The 21585-nt window shown below is 37.4% G+C and overlaps 1 protein-coding gene across 1 annotated transcript in view; it reads right to left on the bottom strand.

Annotated features, from left to right (window-relative positions):
* Window positions 1-21585, bottom strand: part of LOC130248987 (dynein axonemal heavy chain 5-like) — a 140209-nt gene that overhangs the window by 6378 nt on the left and 112246 nt on the right. The window contains exons 67-69 of the mRNA XM_056483249.1: window positions 17128-17316; window positions 9442-9574; window positions 862-1070 (exon numbers count right to left, since the gene is read on the bottom strand). Coding sequence (XP_056339224.1) covers window positions 862-1070; window positions 9442-9574; window positions 17128-17316 — 531 coding nt within the window. The remainder of the gene's footprint in view (window positions 1-861; window positions 1071-9441; window positions 9575-17127; window positions 17317-21585) is intronic.

Raw genomic sequence — 21585 nt, 5'->3', positions numbered from 1 at the left:
GGATATTTCCCAGCAGTAGACCTAGAGAATATTTGCCACTGTTGCTTTCTCTGTTCTAGGCAGCTGTTTAAGCTAGCTTTTGCATTGCTAACAAGTACTGAGATTAAAATAGATCTTTAAAATAGCTCTTTCCTAAGGCTTCATAGAAACCTGTTGGCTGGATACTCTCACAATGACTCATTTCCACAACTCACACTTCCCACAAACATCTGTGAATCATAAAAAGCTGTAATGAATGTGGATAGCTCTGCAAAGAAACTACACATCATCTAGGTATGTACACTTTACTTCTTTTAACTCTGCTTTCAGCTGTTTCCTTTTTTGTCTTTCTTTTCTTGCCAGGTTTTTATTTTAGATGGTGCAGACAAGAGGCTGTATTTTTTATGCCTCTGCAGATCATGTCTGGCACAATTCTGGGGTGGTATGAATAACAAATCTTCCATTTCAAGGAACTGATTTGTAAAGATTGAGAACCAAGTCCAAATTTCTTCTTCCTAGGTCAAAGTTCTTGAACTTATCTTGTTTTGTACTCAGAGGGATTTTCATGCAATAAATAAAAAACAGATTACTGTAACAGAAGATGTAAAAAAAGGAAGATTAAGTTGAAATGTGAAAGCATGTACTTACCCAATTTCCTCACTATAATTAAAGCAGCCAAAAGATGTATTTCATTATTTCAGAAGCGTTTTATTCTAACAAAAATCTCTTCAGTAGATACTGAAGATGTTTTATCCTATATTTGTGCTAAAAAATGAATATAGATTATACTTCATATAGTCCATATTAAGTCAACTTGAAGTTCTCCCAAGGTCTAATTTAACTGTTACTCAGAAGTTATAAAGGTCATCGTGGCAATCTTACCTGTGGATTAAAGAATCCTGTCATCCAGAACTGGTTGGGACGGCCATCCTGCAGCCAGCTGCTGAACTGCTGGTTTCGCTCAAGAAGATCAGTAAACCAAAATCCTAAAGTAGTTGACTCCCAGGAAATCCTAAACCACAGTTTTGGAATTCTAGCATCGTAAATATTATCTAAAGCATCTTGCAATTCTTCTGACATAATTATGGTTCCTGGAAGATAAGTAAAACATTCAGAATGAACTTTTCCCTAGCTTGCAAAGGCAATTAAAACTTCCAAATGACATTCCAAGTCTAATAAACCCTCTTTTGTTGTGCCTTAATTGCACACCTGTAGCACTGCAGTCTTATCAGTTCTCAGTTAATTTGTTCAAAATTATAAGACTTCATTCAAAGCTAAAGGCGATAAGATAAATGATATTTCTTCTGTTGTTTTGATCAGAAAGAGAGATATGTTTCTTCAACAACTTCTTCCCTCTCATACACATTATTTATATTCATTATATTCACAGTGTGTCTGGAATGTGATTAATCATTGAAAACTTTTTAATAAATGTTAATAGATCCTACATGCATGATCAATGATAGAGATACACTGTGTAACTCATCTATATCCTAAGCATGTACTGGCAGTGATTATATTCATGAAATTTACTATTATTAATGATAACTTTGTACATTTTCATTATCAAGATTCTCAGTGGGAAAGCAGTAGGTAGAATAAAGCTAGAAGCCAGATTTCTGGGGGCTTTTTTCAGTGCATACTCAGGTATTCTATGCATAGAGCTGTTCTCCCCATTAAAATGTTTGCATTTACTAAGACAGTGATTCTTCATTGACACCATTCCATGTGCCAGAAGCTCCTACACCTTATGTACTCTCAATGGTACTGAAATCTGGCACACGGCCATGCCTCAGGATGACCTCTCTATTCCAGAATCTGATTCTATTATTCTGTTAGAGAAACTGGTCTGGTACTCCAACTCTGATTAAATATTCATATAAAACCAAAGTTCAATATATCATCACACACACAGCTGCTGTAATTGCCACAAGGGCAGCATGAGATACCAAACAGAATTAAGTGGCTTCTACCACAGAACATGTTAAAAAAAGGGAAGTGGTCTAGATGACTGCAAACAAAAACTGCAGTGGTCCATGCAAACACTTCCATAAGAAAACGTGACCTGTTAAAAGAAAGCATTTCAAATCCCTTCCTTCCACTGAGGTTGACAGGGCTTCAGTTGAGGGGAAGGAAAAGAGTATCCAGAAACCAAACACCAGCTTAATTTTGAAGAATAGAGCATTACAACCTAAACACTCCTATAGCAGTGTGTGAAAATCTAGTGCTTTCTACAATATATATGGCAAATAGGCCTTGATTTCTTCTAGCATCATCTGTTCCATTTATATGCACCTCTTTTTGTGTAACAAATTCCTTGAGAAAACCATTAATTTTTACAAAACTATGAATACTAAAAAATACCAACTATCCTGCATTCTCTGCAATTGCTTTGTAATCAGGCTCAGAATCACGTTCTTGGATAGCTAAGAGACTTCTATAAACAGTTAATAAGCCTTCTCTTTGGGTATTAATCTTCTCTAATATAAAACCAAGAGAATCAACATTTAAGAAGCTACTCCATGTCTTCTCCACTTTGCTTAGAAAAATGTAGTATTACACCATACACTTTATTCACCTTTCAGAGACAGAAAAAGTGGGGGAAAAGCTTTGCAATGCATGTTGGTTTCAACTTCAGAGCAACCACACTGAGGGCAGAAAACAAGAAAGCAGCATCCTGGTTTAGCCCTGGGGATCACACCCATTGAGAAAGAAAGAGAAAAGAGAAAGAAAGAACTCTTTAATCTCTGGTTATTCCTTGTTTTCAGTCTGATACATTCAACTTTCTCCTTTCTTTCTCTCTTCTTCCGGGCAGGCTGGAGCTTTTCAAATAGGGAGATACAAGGAGTCCCTGCCCCAAAGCATTGTGAAATCCCTTAGGATATCTGCCTGCTATGACTCAGAGCAGCTGTTGAGAATGTTAAGCCAGAGTGTTCTTGAGGATGAGGTATGTTCACAGCTCAGGCCATGCCCATATATCTGCATAAATATTCCTAGTGAGTGGGTGTCATCTCTGGCAGTAGGCATGCAGTGCTTGAATTTCAGCACTAAATGGCATCTGTGGGTGTTGGGATGCATTCCTGCAGCCAAAATACTCTGATAAAAATAAAAATAAAAATAATTAACAAAATACAATAATTTTCAGAAAGGAAATCAGTACCATAGGAGAAAAATCATGCCATCTTTCTGGACAAAAGCGATAAAGGTATTAGAAATTTATCTTGATAATTTATCTTGATAAATTGAATGAGTAGTACAATGCCATAGCCTTCTCATATTTAACTTCTGAGAACCTCAGAGCACTGTTCTATATGAAGAGACTGAATGTCCTATGAACTTAACATGACAGGCTCAAATGTTCTATGAATCAGACAGGCCAACTGTTTATAACTTGGTTATTTTGGGGGTTACTCCATTGTATTCCCTTTCTTGAATGGAATAAGGCTCATCTGAAAATGACTGATGAAGGTTCAAGTCAGTTAAAAAAAATAGGGCATTTCCATACTTCAAAAATAATATCTACTGTAGACATACTGTTTGCAGAGTATACACAGTCTGGAAATGAGGATTCCCCTTTTTGACAGCCCTACATTTATACCATCTCCCTTCTAAACCACATCTACATCTATCTGACTTCTGAGTGGAAAATAGCCCAAAAAAACCTCAGTTCTGAGGATAACTAGTTTTTTATTGATAATTAAAGTATATAGTTTGTTCTTTTAACGGGATCTGGTTTTAGGGTGATTCATTCAATAGATATAATGCTTTGAATAGACTACATCAGCAGCTTGTATTATTTCTTGGAGTTAACCCTTTCCACTACCATACCTCCCACAAATTGAATCTGAAAACTGTGGAACTTGAGACATTTGGATCTGTTTCAAATTTCACATTTATGAAAGTGTCTATCTGGACTAGGAAACTTGCATAGCTCATTTAAATGAATAGCTAAAGTTAGGACAAAGGAAGGATCTTAAATTCCAGCACAAACCAAAAAAAGCCTTGGTCCACTGACTGATTCTCTTCCCACAGGCACAGATGTAAATCAAAAATAACAAGAATAATTATGTAGGATATAAATGAGATGAGAAAAATGGCTTTCTCCATCAAGTACAGTTTGCCAATAGCTGATATCATTATAACGAAATTGGAGACTAGCCCTGGAGGACAATACTTGCTAAACACTACGTCTGTTAAGCTAGCCTGAACAGTACATAGAGAAAGAAGCTCAGTGAAAGCATCAATCCATTATTGACTGTCCCAGCTGCAATCCCAGAAGCTGACCTTTTCAGCATTTAATCCCCACTCAAGTTTAACTCCCAAACAACCTGCTTTGTTCCTGAAGCAGTCACACCTTGCTCTGCCATCAAGCTCCAAGTCCCTCTTCTTTGCTGAACATGTTGAAAAGAAAATACCAACTTCTTTATAACTTTCTAAGTTTTAGTTTTCCTCTCTTTCTGCCTTATAGCAACAGCTAACACTTGCCTGTGTTTTCTCCAAAGCTTTTTTAATTATTCCACCCAAAGGCACAAAGATATAAAAGTCTTCATATGTTTCTGCCAGCTCTGTGACCAACACTGCTGTGCTGATGGAAGTCGACTTCTTCGCTTCAAGCAGTTCTTTGGGTATTTTCCTCTTTCTTCACCTGCAGTACTTGGAAACTTAAGCATTTTGAGGTAATTCCCAGGAAGTTCTCAGAAAGCTCACTTAACTCCACCACGCTGTTTGAATCCCAAGGCCCCTCAACATTTTGTCACTGTTTTTTTGCTCCAGCTATAGAACAGGAAGAGTAAAACAGGCAGCCAAGAGTGCAATGCACAATACACTTTCCCTGTTTTACTTGTAAACTGGTATCCTCTCCAACTGCATCTAATGTTTGCCCCTGATCTGTTTTCTCTTTGCTTCCCACCTTTCTTTTCCGGTGCAGAATCCTCTGATTTAATTCTTCAAGTCAGGAGAGATGAGAGGCACTAAGAAATTTGAGTAGCATGCAATTTTTCATACAGAAGAGCACAAAAATCCTAGAATCTCTTCAATAGCTAAATCTTTCAGTCAAAAAGACATCAATTTGAAAGTAACCTTGCAAATTGTTATGAAAATTTACCATCTCCAGTACTAAATGTTTTTGGCCGAAAAGTCCTTTCCATCAAAAGACTGAAAATAAAAAATTTAAAGCACTAATTTGAAGATGAACATCCACATACAACTCTATAAAAAAAAGTTATACAAAACACTACTCTGAGCTAGAGCAATATAAAAGGCAGACAAACTTTATTCTGCAGTTTGTCCTTAATATGCAGTGTGGGTTTCTAAACAGTTATCCTGGCCAGTATCATGGCAAGCATATGTAATACCTATTAAGAAGTTCAGAAATTATGTACCACACTGTGAAAGACTACAGGAGGCATTCTGGCATTCTTATCAGGATGAGAAGTAAATAATGGATGAGAGCTGCTGAGCCAAGAGTAACTACACCACAAGATATACTAGATTCATCCCCTTCATTTCCCTAAACATTCTCCCCATTGTCACATTCCATCAGTGTCCTTACTGAGTGCTCTAAATCATTTTTGAATAAAATGCTCATCCAAAAGTGGTGAATTCCTACAAGCCTCACACACAGACACAGCAGAACTTAGTAAGGTAAGATCTTTCTTTTCAAGATCTTTCAGTCCAAAATTCTACTGCCAGCAAGCCAAACTAAAACTGTGTTTGTGTTAGCAGTCTTATACCATTACGAGTCAAAATAGAACTTAGTCAGAGAGGGGGAATGAGTCCACAATTCTTTCTTTCATGGAAAATTACCTTCCCTGTGCACTCTGGCAAGACTAGTTTCCCGAGCTTCACTTTTTCACCATATAGGTTCAAATAAATTACCAGCCACCTCTGACTCTTTTGGACTTAATTTATATCCCTCTTATAAAGTGCTACATACAATGAACAAAAATTGCTTGCAGCATCATGATAGAAATGCTACTTTCACTTCATGGTATTCTGAGTTGGAAAAAAGTATTGAATCTTTACCCTGGGCTTCACACAAGAGCTTGTGCAGACGACTCCTGTAACAGATGTAGAACTACATTTCCACAGAACTGCTGTATTTTCAGGAAAGATGTTTCAGGAAAGGACTTCTCTCTCCTAACTTTGCAAATACTGTACAAATAGCAGTGGGAGTTCTGTGGTCATGTTGCACATATATGACATGAAAATAAAAAAATCCAAGGTTTCTCTTTACTTGTCCATGAAGCAGGCAATTTAGGCATTTCCCAAGGATTAGTTTGAAAACACAAAGCTGTAAGGTACCAGAAACCAGAACCAAGTGGATGCAGTTTTATGACCAAAGTAGAACTTAAATATAAGTAAATGAGTTAAATAATTTTTTTCTTTCACAAGAAGTCCTTAAACAATGTTAAATGGGTTTAAAAGAATAAGGATTAAAATCAAACTAAAAGCGGTGCTTATTTCCCTTTCCAAGGATTCAATACCCACTTTCAGTACTACTACAAGTATGCTACTACAAGTATGCTCCACTTCATTCATGGAAAACACTCCCACAGAATCCCTCTTCTCACTTTCTTCACCAAGAGAAGATATCAAAATGCTTTCCACTCTTATTCAGTGCATGGAGAAATAAAGACAACTCCATAAAATCTCACAGACTGGTCACATTCAAACAAACTCCAACAAACTCCAAAAGGCTAGGAATAGCTGAATGGGCCATTAGATTTCGTTGGCTGTAGAGACACTATCTTCACCGGTGGGAGAGGGGATTTGAAGTATGCACTTTACAATAGAGTGGGGGATTAGTATTCTGTTCCAGAGGCCTCTCTACACATTCAGAGGGAGGATTTAAGTACACAGGAACAGCTCAGGTACTGCCTTACAAAGAATGTTCATTTTCTGACAGGAGCTCAAGATCTGCTGCTCATAACACACTAAGATGTGGCATTTTTGGTGCAAACCTCTGTCTTACTTCTCCTTGTCTCTTTTTTCTCTATTTGGAACATGGCTTCTATTTAGGGCACTCGAGAGGACAACCATCACTGTCGTGTTCTGATTTATGGTGAAGCTCTGTACTATGCCAACAGTGAAATAAACTCTGGGCAATCAATAAGTAATTAAAGCAGAAGTAATGGTTGGGACATAAGGGAGAGTACAAAGTGCAGCTACAATCTAATTACTACAGTTTGGTCCAGAAAAAGCGTCCCTCTGGGCAGCAAAGTTTATTGGTGGAGAAGCAAGCTTCTGGGGCATATTTGCCAACAAACATGTTGGACACATGCTGAGCATCCTCCCCCTCCCAAAAGTTGAACTGCTTAATCTGCCCTCTGGATAGAGGGATAAAATTGTGTCTGCAAATTCCTTCTACATCCCTCATGTCAGCTGCACATGGGCTCTCCCTGAGAGAGAGTAATGTAATGTAATGGTGAGCAACATCAAAACAACAAGGTCCATCCATTCACATTCAAACTGCAGAATCAGATACTCAGACTTCCTTTTACAACAAAAAGACACACTATATTCCTAAAAACCAAATTTATTTGACATTTTAGGTCTGATAAAAGTGGGTGCTGGGGCCTTAACAGGTTCTTGAAGCCAGAGCCAGATATATGAACAGGGCAGATATCAGAAAGTACATGACCTGTTTGAGCAGGCACATCAGTTTACCTCATTCTAAAGAAAATGAAGCACCTCAGATGACCTGAGATTGCAGCTGACTAGTTTTGGAAGAGAATCTAGTATGAGACAGTTTGGGGTTTTCCCTTTTGCTGAGGTAGAGTGCCTAAAAATGTTCTTTCCATCCTCTAATTAACAGTCTACCATGTGCGCTTGATACAGCATGAACATGCCAGAAGCCATTAATTGTTATTGTTAACTATACATCCAATTTTGTTTTCAGAGCAATTTTTCACTATATTTAACTCGCTTGTCTGTAAGAAATTATGTTTTAGAGAATTGCATAAAAGTTACAGCATTAACTTGATTAAACATCTGGCAGAGGACTGTGCCCACTGTGGAAGTGAATGTGAAGTGCAAATAAATTATGTTACTCATCCACCCCTCTGCAGAATATTGTACATATTGAGAATTTAAATATATCTGTCACAATCAAGGAAAAGATTAACACTTTCTTGGATGGAAAATATTATTTTTATTTACTTGAAAAGGGTCTCTATTCACATATAAAAGGGAACTTTCAGCTCAGGAAGAGAGAACAATTGTTTCTTCCAGCTTGATCTTTGCATATGTTATTACAGGATATGAAAGATTATTAGCCCTAGGCACATTTATGAACCTTTTTCCTAGATTCAGATTATAGGCATGAGGTCTCTGAAGCATGTATTGTTGTCTCAGTGTATCATACAAACAATAGGGAAAAAAACCCCTTTTGATCCTTATGTAATAAAAATACAAATTAAAAAAAAAAATCTCCTCTCATGAAAGACATTGTTAGAATACCAGTAAGACAGATTACAATAATGCCACCAGCTATGTCAGAAGGAACTAATTCTGAGGAATTCTGACTTGCTCCCTGTGAGGACAGTTTGCTGTCTCAGACAATTTCTGTCTCTCTGCAAGAGAACAGCAGACTTGGGTGAGAGCTTTACCAGTGGAATGGACCCATTCCTGCTTCATTTTAATTTGTTAATTCAAAAAGCTTGGCTGAGCAACAGTACACTTTCCTTCCTGGGTATTTCAACTCTTGCAGATGAGCGAAAATAGGAATTGAAAATAAAAAGCAGACGGCAACATCGTTATCTCTTCTTTTTTCTCACTCCTTTTCTGATCAAATTTTCCATCTGCTTCTAGTTGCCTCTGCTCTTCGTTTATTTTAACTTCATTCAACATTGCTCACTTTCAGCCAAATACTCTTGTTTCTGAGAGATACAGAGTGCTTCTTCCTGCCTCCTGTGATGGCTAAAAGAAGAACTGTCTCTCTCTCTTTGGACTGACACTGTCAGCTTCCAGTTTCATAAAAATGTCCAATCTCACCTTAAATTAGAGTCTTTATCACCTTGCCTCCTGAGTTCCCTGTCTCTCAACGACTTAGCAGCAACACTTCTACCTTGTTCTATATCATTATGTCTCAGCTTAATTTCATAAATGACTCCTGGTACATGACCCGTGGACTTAATCACGCAATTCAGCTCCTCTGAGCTCTGTAGTATACTAGAGAGAATCACACAAGTGAAGTAGTGCTGAGGGACTCACAAACTGCAATACTGGAGCACATACATACAGAATAAATTTAGATGGAGTGTCCTTAGAGAGGCAATCAGGAGATTTTAAGGACTAGAATTAGTGGTCATATAAAGCGGGAGAAAAAGAGAAAAACTGTGTGAGGGAGGGATCAAAAGAGAAAGGAAGGAAAATAAGAAATATTTATTTAGCTATATGGTATAAGCAACTGCTAGTAATAAATATTGCACCTTAATTACAATTTTTGATATTGCAGCTTACCATCAATAGCCAGTTTGAGATCAGTCAGTGTAGCTCGAACTCTGGATATAACAAGTTGCATCCGGTCAATTTCTTGACGGAGAAATATGTTCATGGGCTGAAAAGCTCCCATCTTTTGAAGTTGGGCTTTCACCTAAAAAAAGAATAGTGCAATGATTATAAAATCCAATCTCCAGTTTCCGATGCAATAATTTTTGAAAGCAAAAACATTTTCAGAAAAGAAACATTTTAGTAACAGATGGCCATTCAAGTCCTGTGCCAGCTGTAAGATTTAGCACACTGTGACTCATTAGCTTACCAGAATGAGATCCTCCATCATTCTAAGATGGGAAAGTTCCCTCTTTTTGAAGGGACACAGCAGCTCCTTCTGTCCTTGCTAGGCTGCAGGGTCTTAGATCTTAAAATAAAAAAACCCCACATGCTATACAAAAGCACTGTTTGATGATAACTTCTTTGTATTTCCAAATTGTGCTGGGTGAACTTTCTCACCTTTTCTTGCCCTGCTGAGCTGGAATAGTGCAACAAATTGAGTTCCACTTAACAAGCACGATATGTAAAAGCTGCTACTTGCAGCATGTGACTTTTTCTTAAGACAAGATGCTCACGGATACATTACTAGAGAGGCAAGATTGCCAGAAATAATACAGATGCCACAGAAATCTGTTACACCATTATGTGCACCATTTTTCAAGTAGAAGCCCTTGGTCTTTTTAGTTTTTAAGGATAACAGTTTCTCTCAAATCCAACAGAGAATCAAAACAGAATCAGTTGTCTGTGTTGGTTAAGGACATGTCATAATAACAGAAGCAATAGCGTTCCCTGTCTTGCTTTTGCATATGATGTGTATGGAATGTGCCTGAGACATGCACTGCATGTTCCATGTGTGTCAATAGATCACTGGGTACCACATGATGAGAGGGTTTAATGGCACCTGCAAAAATCACAGTGCCTATACCCCACACAATACCGGAATTCTTGACTTTTCAGACTTTCAAGAGTTGTTTCCCACTTCTAGAAACCCAACAGCTCATATATCTCATTGTATACATTATTATATATACTGTACATTTTATACAAACAAACATTTCTAAATATTAATAAAAATATTTAAAATTAAATATTAATTTTAATATTAATTAATATTTAATTATTGCCATGAATAGCAAATTTCTGCAAGATGAATATCATACAGCAGATGAGTAGTTATAATCACGAATATAAATATGCAAATACTTTCGCAATTTCCAAAACTTAAATTTCAACTCCAAGCCAAATAAAATACTCTTTTTCAACTTTCTATGCTATCCTCCTTGGGAGACAGCTATCAGCAAGGTTATACATCATATTTTAATCACAAGGACCCATGGGTTTGTCAGACAGAATGTCCAAGAAAGAGGTGCCAGCCAATTATGCTAATGCTTTGCAGTGTGACGGTACATTTTACAGGCTGAGTTAATGTGTCCTGCCTGTGAAAGAGAAAAAAATACTTAAATCAGCTATTACAATACTAGAGCTGAGACAATAAAGTTTTTGGATAATCCACACAATTAAGTATTCTGATTATTTCATACAAAATCCAGGGAAAACTTCCGCTTTCTGAAAAATTCACAGGAATTGGTAATTTGGCTTCCTGACAAAATGTAGAAACATTTGATTTATTTTTTTCAAAATACTTAGAAGCCTAGTGCATGCCACTAATAAGAAAGGAATTATACAGAATATATTCTATGCATTTTATCCTTTAAGAAAGAAACACACATTTAACTTCTAGTCTACAAAGCATATGTTGCTTTAGGGGATCATTTAAAGGAAGAATTCTTTCATTTGAGGAAAAATTGTACGGAAGATATTATTAAAGGGGTTATTTTCCAAAATATTAATATTTATGAATCTAAAAGAGGACATGAAATAAAGATTCTAAAACATTACTGTGCTTATAATGGTACAATTTAACTAGTGAATTCTCAGAATTTACACATTCTTCTGATTTACTTTCATGTACCTATAAAAATACCTATAATATTTTGAATAATGGAGCCAACCAATAAAGCAGAAATTTGCTAATCCAACCTAGATATATTTGCAGCACTCAGTCTGGAGCACCAAGTTTAGACAGATATCAAAACTGAAAAAAAAAAATTACATACTTCTTACTTTATTGTATACAAATCAATCCTGATCTATGGTGAGATTTACTGGGCATAACATAGTGCATTTCTTGGAAATCTTGCTGCTAAGATCCGTTTCAAATACAAGCACTGAAGTATAATTAACTAGTTTTGTATTAGAATTCTTCTTATCAAGCAATCAGATGCCTTACATCCAGTGCTGTATTCATCATGACATAGAGATATGGATACCAGCTCTCAGAGAAGAAACCTCAAAAGACTAAAGTCATTAACCAAAATAGCTTTTCTGAGATTAATATACTAATTCCATAAAGCCCACTTAGAACATCCCCTTTTCATTATGCAAACAGCTATCATCTAACATAAAACAATGTGATTTAAGAAAGGAGCTACTAAAATAATAATCTTAATAGCTTTGTCTACATGATTTTGCAATGCATATCTCTACTGTGTCAGATTCCCTTATGCATATTTCTTAGCTGTCCTCAGGTAACCAGTTTCATTGTCAGCACATACTTTATAGGACTGTCAGTAGAAAAGCAGCTGCTGAACTCATGCCATGATCATTGATCAAGTTACTGTAGTAGTGACTGCCTATGGTTTTCAGTAAATGCTATTATTTTCAATCAGACTTAGTTACTTGCTACATTCTTTGTCAGCAGAAATGGGAAGTCCATCTCTCTGAAGATGGAAAAGCCAAAGCTCTTTTCAAGGGTCGAGCACCCCTTCCTTGCTGTACATAAGGAAGCAGACAGTAAAATATATACAAAATAGAAGAAGCTCTAGAGATATCAGATATGACCCCCATATCTGATAGTGTTGATAAATAAATCAGAGACACACTATAGAATCTTGTATGTCAGTGTTTCAGTTCAGACCCTGATTTTTTTTATTTTTGGGGTTTTTTTGGTAGCAAAAATCTTTCAGTGAAAACTAGATTCCAGGCACACAAAGGTCTTAGCTTCAAATTAAACTAACCCAAAAGGTGTCCTTCAGGGACTCTAAGGTACTTCAATTACTAATGAGTTCAGCCTACAGGCCCAGACTAGAGATAGACCAAGGCAAATTCCCCAGCAAAATATCTAATGAAGGCCTGGGGTCCTCAGACAAATTCCTATTTCCATGCAGTGCTTGCTAATGTAGCCATAGCCTTAGAGGAATTACAGCTAAATCAATACTACAAAAAATACTTAAGGAAAGAAACCGCTGCTACTTGCTATTCCCTAGAAAGTTGTTTTTCAAGATGCAAGGATCATTTTCATTGTAAACTTCTCTGTGTGGCAGGCTGACATTTATTCCTGCACCTGCCTTCACTCATGGACTGACTGGACCTAATCATTTTAGCACTAATCTCTCTGTAACCTGCGAGGCGAGACCCAGAGGCAAAAGGGGTCATAAAAGCAGAATTCTCACTCAGAGAAAAATGAGGACAGTATTAGGTCAGGAGGAAGGTTTATTTTGCTTTTCCATCACCTGTTTCAAACCACAGCCTGAGAAAGCGTGCAAAGGTGACTTGTTTTGTTTCTACTCTTTTGGATAAGTTACTTGACTGGTGAGAAGCCTTACAGGAACACAACAACAAAAGCAGCAGCATATATCATGGGGTAAAATGGTTGCCCTGTTCTGAAAGTTGTTGAAACTAAAGTCATTGCTGAAGGCTAATAATTGAGAAATGAAGGCCTCTCTGTGACAGCCTGAAATTTCTTTGGATTCACAATGCATCAAGAGAAAATACAATCCAGATCTTTGAATGCCAGCAAATAATTGGTTTTGGTACCATCTGTCCACAACCCAGTCTTTTGGGGTTGCCGCTCTGTGCAAATTCACTCCACACTTTCTAAAGGGACCCACAAGAACTGATCAAAGGTAGCAGAGGCACCTGCCATTTTCCCTGGAGAGAATTTGCTTTTAATTACCTTCATTGTTCCCAAAATTTTTTGTTCTTTTTCTCCATTGATAGTATCTTTATACCTAGGTTTTCAAAGACAAACATGCCATGGTATTACTGGAGCTTTTATTCTAAGAGCAAACCCAAGCTGCACAGCTAGGACTAATGAATGTTTCTCTTTTTGTTGACCTTTTCCAAAGAGACATGCATATAAACTCTTTTTCTGACACATTCCGTCAGTCTCTTACAATTTAGGATATTGGTTTTATTTGTTTCAGATTTATTAAACTGATTAATATGTAACAATATCCTGAATGACCAAATGTTGACTTAAACTGACAAACAACTGAACTCATCTCATTCCCTTTTTTTTTTCTCAGACATTGCAGGAAGTAACTACATAATCCATTTCACTCCTTATACTTGCAAGCATAATTTCATTTGCCATACTGTAACTTCTACCAAACGCTGTTGCTTCTTCCTTCAGAGAATACCTAAACTCTCCCTCCTTTTCTGCTCTGATTGCTGAAGTTCTTGGTTATATGTTATTTAGCATTATATTATTTTTCTCTTTTGGTATTTTTGTCATTTGGGTTTGGGGCTTTTTTCAGTTTATGTTAACTTGCATTTAAAAACTTAGCTTCCTTACAGCTCATTCCAGCCATATCCTTGCTTTCTTAGAGGTTCCAGGAAAATGGAGTGACAGTTCAGATGAGAAGCACATTTAATATAGATTTTTTTTGCTTATTGTGTAGATGTGGCCACACTCCTGGCACATAAGCAACACATAAGACATGGAACTGGGCACTAATGGCAGAAAAGGGAAATTGCCCTACAACAAAGAAAGAATTTGTAATGACCAAATTAAGTTCTGAGATGTAGAGAATGAGACAAGTTCTAAAATGTAGAGGAAGAGACAAAGGTAAATTCACTAAGCAGACTGAAAAAAGAAATATTGAAAAATCAGGGTCCAGAAGAAACAACGGCAAATCTCATAACACTACAGAAGTAAAATCTGTAGAAGTTGTAGTGCAGCTGAGACAGCCAAGGAGATATGCAGAAGAATACATTGTAAGCAATAAAAAATTGTTAGAAAATGAACAGAGGATATTTTCCAGATAGTCAGAGCAAAGCAATGAGTACGAAGTTACAGAAACAAAGTATAATTTTTGGATGTTTCTGTGGAAAAAGCACCATGTCATCCATCATAATGCAGACTGAAGAAAAGGCACGTAAATAGAGTGATATGATTAATCAAAGTGAAGTGTAATTCACATATCAAGATGCACAGAGCCTTAGAAAACTAGATATCCCCAGGAAGAGATGGTATTTACACTTAGTAAACTCAGAATGCATCTAAAAGAAATAGAGAAGAAAAAAAAACGTAGATCCAAAAGTACATCCTCTGTACAAACTCAAATCTCCTTGGTTGAATCATAAGAGGACAGCTGTCCTCAGGCAAATTAAAGCAAAAGAAGTTTCCTTTGAAGCTCATAGAAGATGTAAGAGAAACAGTATTGAAGCAAAAAAATGTTAATTCTGAGCATCATTGTAATGATGATTGCTTATAAGAAAATAAAACCCCTCGTATGATTGGCAGATCATGAGAAAAGATAATAGTTTGTCACACTGCTTGATGAATAGTTTGTCATACTGCTTGATTATGAGAGTGAAAGAGCAATGGAAACAATTGGTGGTGATTTTTTTAATATATTCACATGAAATTGTATGTATTATACCCAAACACAGCAGTAAAATAGAGAGAGACAAGTTAAGAGTGAAGGACAGAATATCCCAAATAACCTCTTCAGACCATTTGTCCTTAACTACAGCCCCTGTCTCCAAAATTGGTGGTCTCCAAAGCTAAGCCTTGATGAAGTGGTTGAAAAGGGGAGGCATCTCCTACTTGTGGTTTGTGTGCATAACCTTGGTGAATAAACCAAGAAAGAAAGAAAGTGAATGAGCCTAAGATTAAACAGAAGAAAGAGGAAGACAGTATTTGTTCAAACCATTTTGAAGTGAAATTTGGATTGAACAAGAGTATCTCCATTTTACATGACTAAAAGGTACTGCACAGATTTCCCAGAGGTAAAACCTGAGGTTAAGACAACCCTCTGGTTACAATGTAAAGTGCAGTAAGTATTATTGATGTTTTCTAAGTATTACAAGTTCTCCAGGAGGAAAAAAAGTTGGCAGCTTAACAAGGGAATGAAGAAATAGTCCTTTGGAGGATTTACCAAGTATATTGTAAAAACTTAGCTCAATACACATATTACAAATATGGCAAAAGCGTACATGCTATCCAAGCATTCAGTATTTTACTGCTACCGTAAATTGAAAAATAAATTAAGGAGCTGGATGAAATGAGAAGAATCTAGTTCCATAGAAAAGCTTTACTCTGATTGGAAGGATAAGGGAAGGTGAGTGAGAACAATTTAAGGTGCAAATGATAATTGTAGATCCAACATGAAATGATTACATGTATTAAATAATGAATTATTAATACATTTACTAGATTTAATTTTATTTTCTATTTTTAATATCTATTCAGTATTAAATAATAATATACAAACTAGAAAACTGAGTCTATTCTTAATCAAATTCAACTTCTACAAAGTATATACTATCATTATATTAATATATACTATCATAATATACTATCATTAAGAATCATTCAATAAGAAGGTGACAAAAAGTAGAGATGCAAGCAGGGATGGATGGAAAAATAACAATATGGAGATAGATGGTAAGAAATGTCACCAAAAAATCTTGCAGACTGAAAGTATCTTGACCACAGGAGAGTAAAAAGAGAAGTTCCATGTTGAATTATGACAAAAGTGGCTATTTATACAAGATATATTAAATCTGAGATTAATAGTAGAAACTATTGCCAGGGCCCAAGACTACTAGTTGTTACTTAGGTGCACATCCTAAGTTTGCCAGAGAAGAAAATAAAGCATGCATAGCAAGTTGTAATTCATACTGAGTATTTTACAAGCTTGAACTACAACCGGGGGGAAAGAGGCACTATCAATGCAAAACAGAATTGTAAAGAATAAAATCATGGAAATGTGGGGTTTTCAACATTTACTGTTCATAAAACACTTGCACCTACTTATAACTTGAACCTACTAAGCAGAACCTACTTACAAACTGATGCAAGAGTCTCTATGCTGGATTTTTCCATTTAATGGTGCTGTTAATTAAAAATGCAAGAAAAGATTGACAAAGAATGCTCTTTTATGGCTCAGAGCCAAAAAAATCTGGAGCATGAAAAGGTCAGTGATAAAATTCACTCTTCATCATGGTGGTGTCATAACAGGAGTAGGTAAATTGAATGCTGTAACCACTACAGAACCACCAGTCTTTCAGAAAGAGGCACCAGGCTCCTTCTGTAAGCCAATAAGGAAAGCAAGAACTTTCTGAAGCCTTTAATAGGTCTTCTGATTTAAGGTGACTGATTAAGTAGACACTGGCATTTGAAAAATATATTTTTGATGTAGGAATATTTTGGATAATATACCAAAACAGACTTACAAACACTTATGCATAACTTTAAGAGTTTTTTAAACACATGCCAGCTAAATTTAAGAAGTACAATAAAACATATTAAACACAAATGTATATACATGCATACATGAAACATCTGTTTTATAAAGTAGCACATACCTCATGAGGATTATAATCTGGAGGTAATTTCTCAAGCATCTCATCAGCAAGACGCTGCACCACTGCTTCCCGTGTTTCTCCTCCTCTAGAACTGCTGTCTTTGGGCTGGATGCTCACTATGGTACTAAATGTCTCATTAGCCAGGTTGGTCTGGTAAGTTATATCTGCATTAGGGTGAAGTCCAAATACCTTAAAAGTAAAAGGTATAAAAACTGAGGGGGAAAACGTGATTTTTCTTTTGAAAGTGTATACATGAAAGAATGCATGAAAATGGACAAACAAGGCAGAAAATTCTCAGCTCCATTAAACAATAGATATGAACTGGTCAGTGGAAGTTCTTCCATTTAAATGGCCAAGGAACAAACCCAAATTACATGAAAACATTAACATAGGCTGCATATGCAACAGTGTTTCCATTCATATCAGTGGAGGGTTTTTTAACAGATCTTATTATCTTCACATGGATCATGCTGTGAAATGCTATCAAGGGGTGAGAACAGGCCCCTTTCCTTTGACTAGAGCTTATTGGAAATGTCATATGTGGACATTGATCCCATTGTACCTGCTCAAGTAGATTTAATTATCTAATTATCTGACCAGTCAACATTTCTACTATGTTTTGTCTTACTCAGACTCTTAGGCTTGTAAGGTATGTAGCATGCTGAATAAAATAATGCCCACATCTGAAGTACCTAAAGATGGTGATATATTTATGATATTTTATGGTTTAGCTATTTTTGGTTGAAGCTTCCCCCTCCTTTATTCTCCTTCTCCCAGAATTGAATTATTTTATTTAAGATACAGCTAGCACAGAATTACTGCAAAGCTGCCCTTTGTCTGAATGATAATAGCTTTTGCAGAAACTTCCACTGAAATATCAGTAAGTCTATAATTGTCAGATTGACAACTGAAACTCTTCTCCAGGAGGAATAGTATGCACTGTGACTTATTTCAACAGCCCTCATTTAATTATAGCTATTACATATCTCTTAGAAACTTTGAACCACTGATCTGACAATGAGGAAAGCTTGCCCTCAAACTGAGCACAAAAGTCAAGCAATCTTCTGTTCCTCATTTTTCACATTTTTTCATATTTCCAGTTTTCACATTTTATATTAGAATCAGTATATTGCATGAAGACACTTCCAGAAACCAGTATTTACATACCCTGAGGACAGAATTAAATGGGACATTTAATACTGTTATATTTGTAAATCTAAAAACTCAGGGAAAAGGGATGTAAGTGGCTGCACCATCGCCAAAGCCAGCAAAGCTGCACTGATTTACACCACTTGGCAATCTTATCCTCACAACAGCACAAAGTACAGACCTAACACCACATTTGAGTGAGGGTGTGCCTATAACAGTGTTCAGGTAGATTCCAGATAGGATTTAATGTTTTGCAAATAGTGGTTTACTCAAACTGAATATTTAGAGCTGTAAAAGGAGAAAATACCAATGCACTTTATTACACTCATATTCTATGTGGAAGGAAATACACATTTGAAGATACATTCTTTTCTGCTTTTGCTCTTGCACAATGAGGGCTTATTTGTTTGGTTTTGCTCTAGCAGACTTTGTGGCAATATTATTGCCCAAGTTAGCGCCAAGAAGAATTCTGCCATATCTGTGAATGGAGCCCTAGTCCAGGGCTAACTTAAACATTGGAGCAACATTAACAAAGACAGGGAGACATGGGAGATAGCTCTGCTCCTATGGTTTTATGCAAGTGATGTATGAAGAAGAAAGAAAAAAGAAACTAGTGGGTGGACAACTTTTCTGAATGTCCTGTATGTTAATCAAGGACCCAGATCTCTCATTCCTTTTGATCCAAAATCTCTGGCAATTGAATTATGTCTTTCAGGGTTTTCCAGCCTTATGAATCCTCAAAACCAATTGCTAAAGCTCTACACTCCTCTGAAATCACTCCTCTATCATCCCCTCCTCAACTGGACAGGGGACAGAAGTTACAAAAAAAAGTCCAAGGTCTGAAATAACAGGGAGAGATCAACCTCCAGCTATCATCACAGTAAAAACAGACTTGATCTGGAGAAACTAATTGATTACCAATCAAAACAGAGTAGGATCATGAGAAATAAAACCAAATCCTAAAAACACTTTCCCTCAACCCCTCCCTTCTTCCTGGACTTAATTTCATTCCCAAATTCTCTACTTCCTCCCTCCCACAGGAGCACAGGGAACAGGGAACAGGTCAGTTCATCACATAGTGACTGCTTCCTCCTCAGGAGCAGGACACCTCCCACTCTTCCCCTGCTCCAGCATGGAGTCCCTCCTCCGTAAGTCCTCCACAAATTTCTCCAATGGGCTGCAGTTCCTCCTGAACTGCTCCAGTGTGGGTCCCTTCCACAGGGTGCAGACCTCCAGGAACAGACTGCTTCAGCATGGGTCACCTGTGAGGTCATAACTTTGGCCAGAAAATCTGCTCCATCATGGACTCCTCTCCCCTGGAGCCAGAGATCTTGCAGGAACCTGTTCCAGCATGGACTTCCAGCAAGGTCAGAGCCTCCTTCAGGCATCCACCTGCTCCAGGGTGGGGTCCTCCATGGGCTGCAGAGGAATCCCTACTCTGGCACCTGGAGCACCTCCTGCCCCTCCTTCTTCACTGATCTCGGTGTCTGCAGAATTGTTCCTCTCATATATTCTCACTCCTCTCTCTGACTGAGTCCACGTGCAGCTTTTTATCCTTCATAAATGCATTATCCAGGGGCACTGCCACCACTGCTGATGGGCTCAGCCTTGGCCAGCAGTGGCTCTGCCTTGGAGCTACCTGACACTGGCCCTGGTGCACATGGGGGAAGCTTCTGCCAGAAGCCAGCCCTTATCCCCCTGCTACTGAAACCTTTCCATGCTGACCCAATATGCTGAGACTAACTGCCCTCCTCAGAAGACAGTGTTCATTCTGCTCAGAGGATGAAATTCCATCAAAGGAGCAAGGACACTGCGAGCAGACTGATTCAGCCTTTCTTAACTAAAAATGGAAAAGGAATGAATCAAGGATACACTGTTTGGACTAGCTTAGTATCCTTTTTGAAATGAAGTTGATTGGGAGATTAAAAGTTTAAAGGTTTTCATGAGCAATTTTGACAGATTTTAAAATGACAGTAGTCACAGCTTTCTTCCTAATAAGTGAAAATGTGAAGGACAAAAAGATGTTTGCATTCCTGCACTTGCTTCTATTTACATAAAAGCCAAAGGTAAAATTCCCCTACCTCAAACCATACATACAGATTTTTTACAGGCATCAAAACACTTTAAAAATACATTGCAGCAATGTGAGATCGGTTCCCAAGTGCTTAAAAGAGCAGATTCATGAAAGCAGCACCTGAAATCTGATAGAGCCAAGGTTCATACACTGATAGGAACCACTCCATGAGCTGGGCTCAAATGGATACCACTGATGCATTATCATGTCTGCATTTACTCTCACGTGGAAAAGGTATATCACTGCTGGCACAAATGCCTTTGCATTCTGGTTTCACTATCTCCAGAGATTCAGAACTTTCCAAGCTATTTTATGACCTTGGAAACTTCTCACCCTCTCAGCCAGCACATTATCAGTAAGTGAAAACCGGTTTTTTCTGTTTCACTCCGTCTATTTAATTTTAATAGAACTTATTTCCAATGGCATTTATCAACTTAATAGAAATGAGACAGAGATCCAGACCATTCACTTCTGTTTCAATTTTCCAGAGTATTCTCCTCTGTTTCAGCTTTTAACTAAGTTCATCACGTGTGCCTGTACTGGAGGGAGCAGAGTCCCCATCCTCCAGTCACTGTGACCACTGTGATATGCACACATTGGGTCATGTAAAACTGGTTACAACCAGGAGCTATCCTGCACCCTACCCCATCAAGTCATGACAACATCCATACCTTTCTGTTGTCAAAATGGAATAATCTCCCAATTATAACTTGCAAAATGAGAGCATAGGGCTTTTTTACTCTCATTATTTCTCAGACTGCATGTCTGCTCAATCCCATACAGAATTGTGAAACCACAAAATAGTTTGGTTTGTAAGGGATCTCTGAGGATCATCTAATCCAAATCAGCTGCTCAAGTAAGGTCAGAGAGCAGGCTATCCAGGACAGTGTCCAGTTGGGATTTCAATGTCTACAAAGATGAGACTCCACAACATCTCTGGGCAAACTCTTCCAGTGTTTTGACCACCTCCACTTAAAAAATTGTGCTCTTGTTCTCAGATGTAATTTCCTGTTGTTTTATGTCCATTGCCTCTTGTCCTTTCATTGGATATTATCAAAAAGGCTCCAGCTCCATCTTTACAGTGTTCCAACAGGTTTTTAGACTCATTGATAAGAAAGCTTGGACCTTGCTGCATCAACCTTCCAGAAGATAATTAGGGTTGCTCAAAGTCCTCCAAAAGGGCCAGGGCCTGTGAATATAGGACTTTTTCCAATAGTTTGAAGAAAGCCTCATCT

The sequence above is a fragment of the Oenanthe melanoleuca genome, chromosome 2 (assembly GCF_029582105.1).
Source record: "Oenanthe melanoleuca isolate GR-GAL-2019-014 chromosome 2, OMel1.0, whole genome shotgun sequence".
NCBI lineage: Eukaryota > Metazoa > Chordata > Aves > Passeriformes > Muscicapidae > Oenanthe > Oenanthe melanoleuca.
Note: the sequence above shows the minus strand (reverse complement) of the source record. Positions and strands in the feature narration are given on the sequence as shown.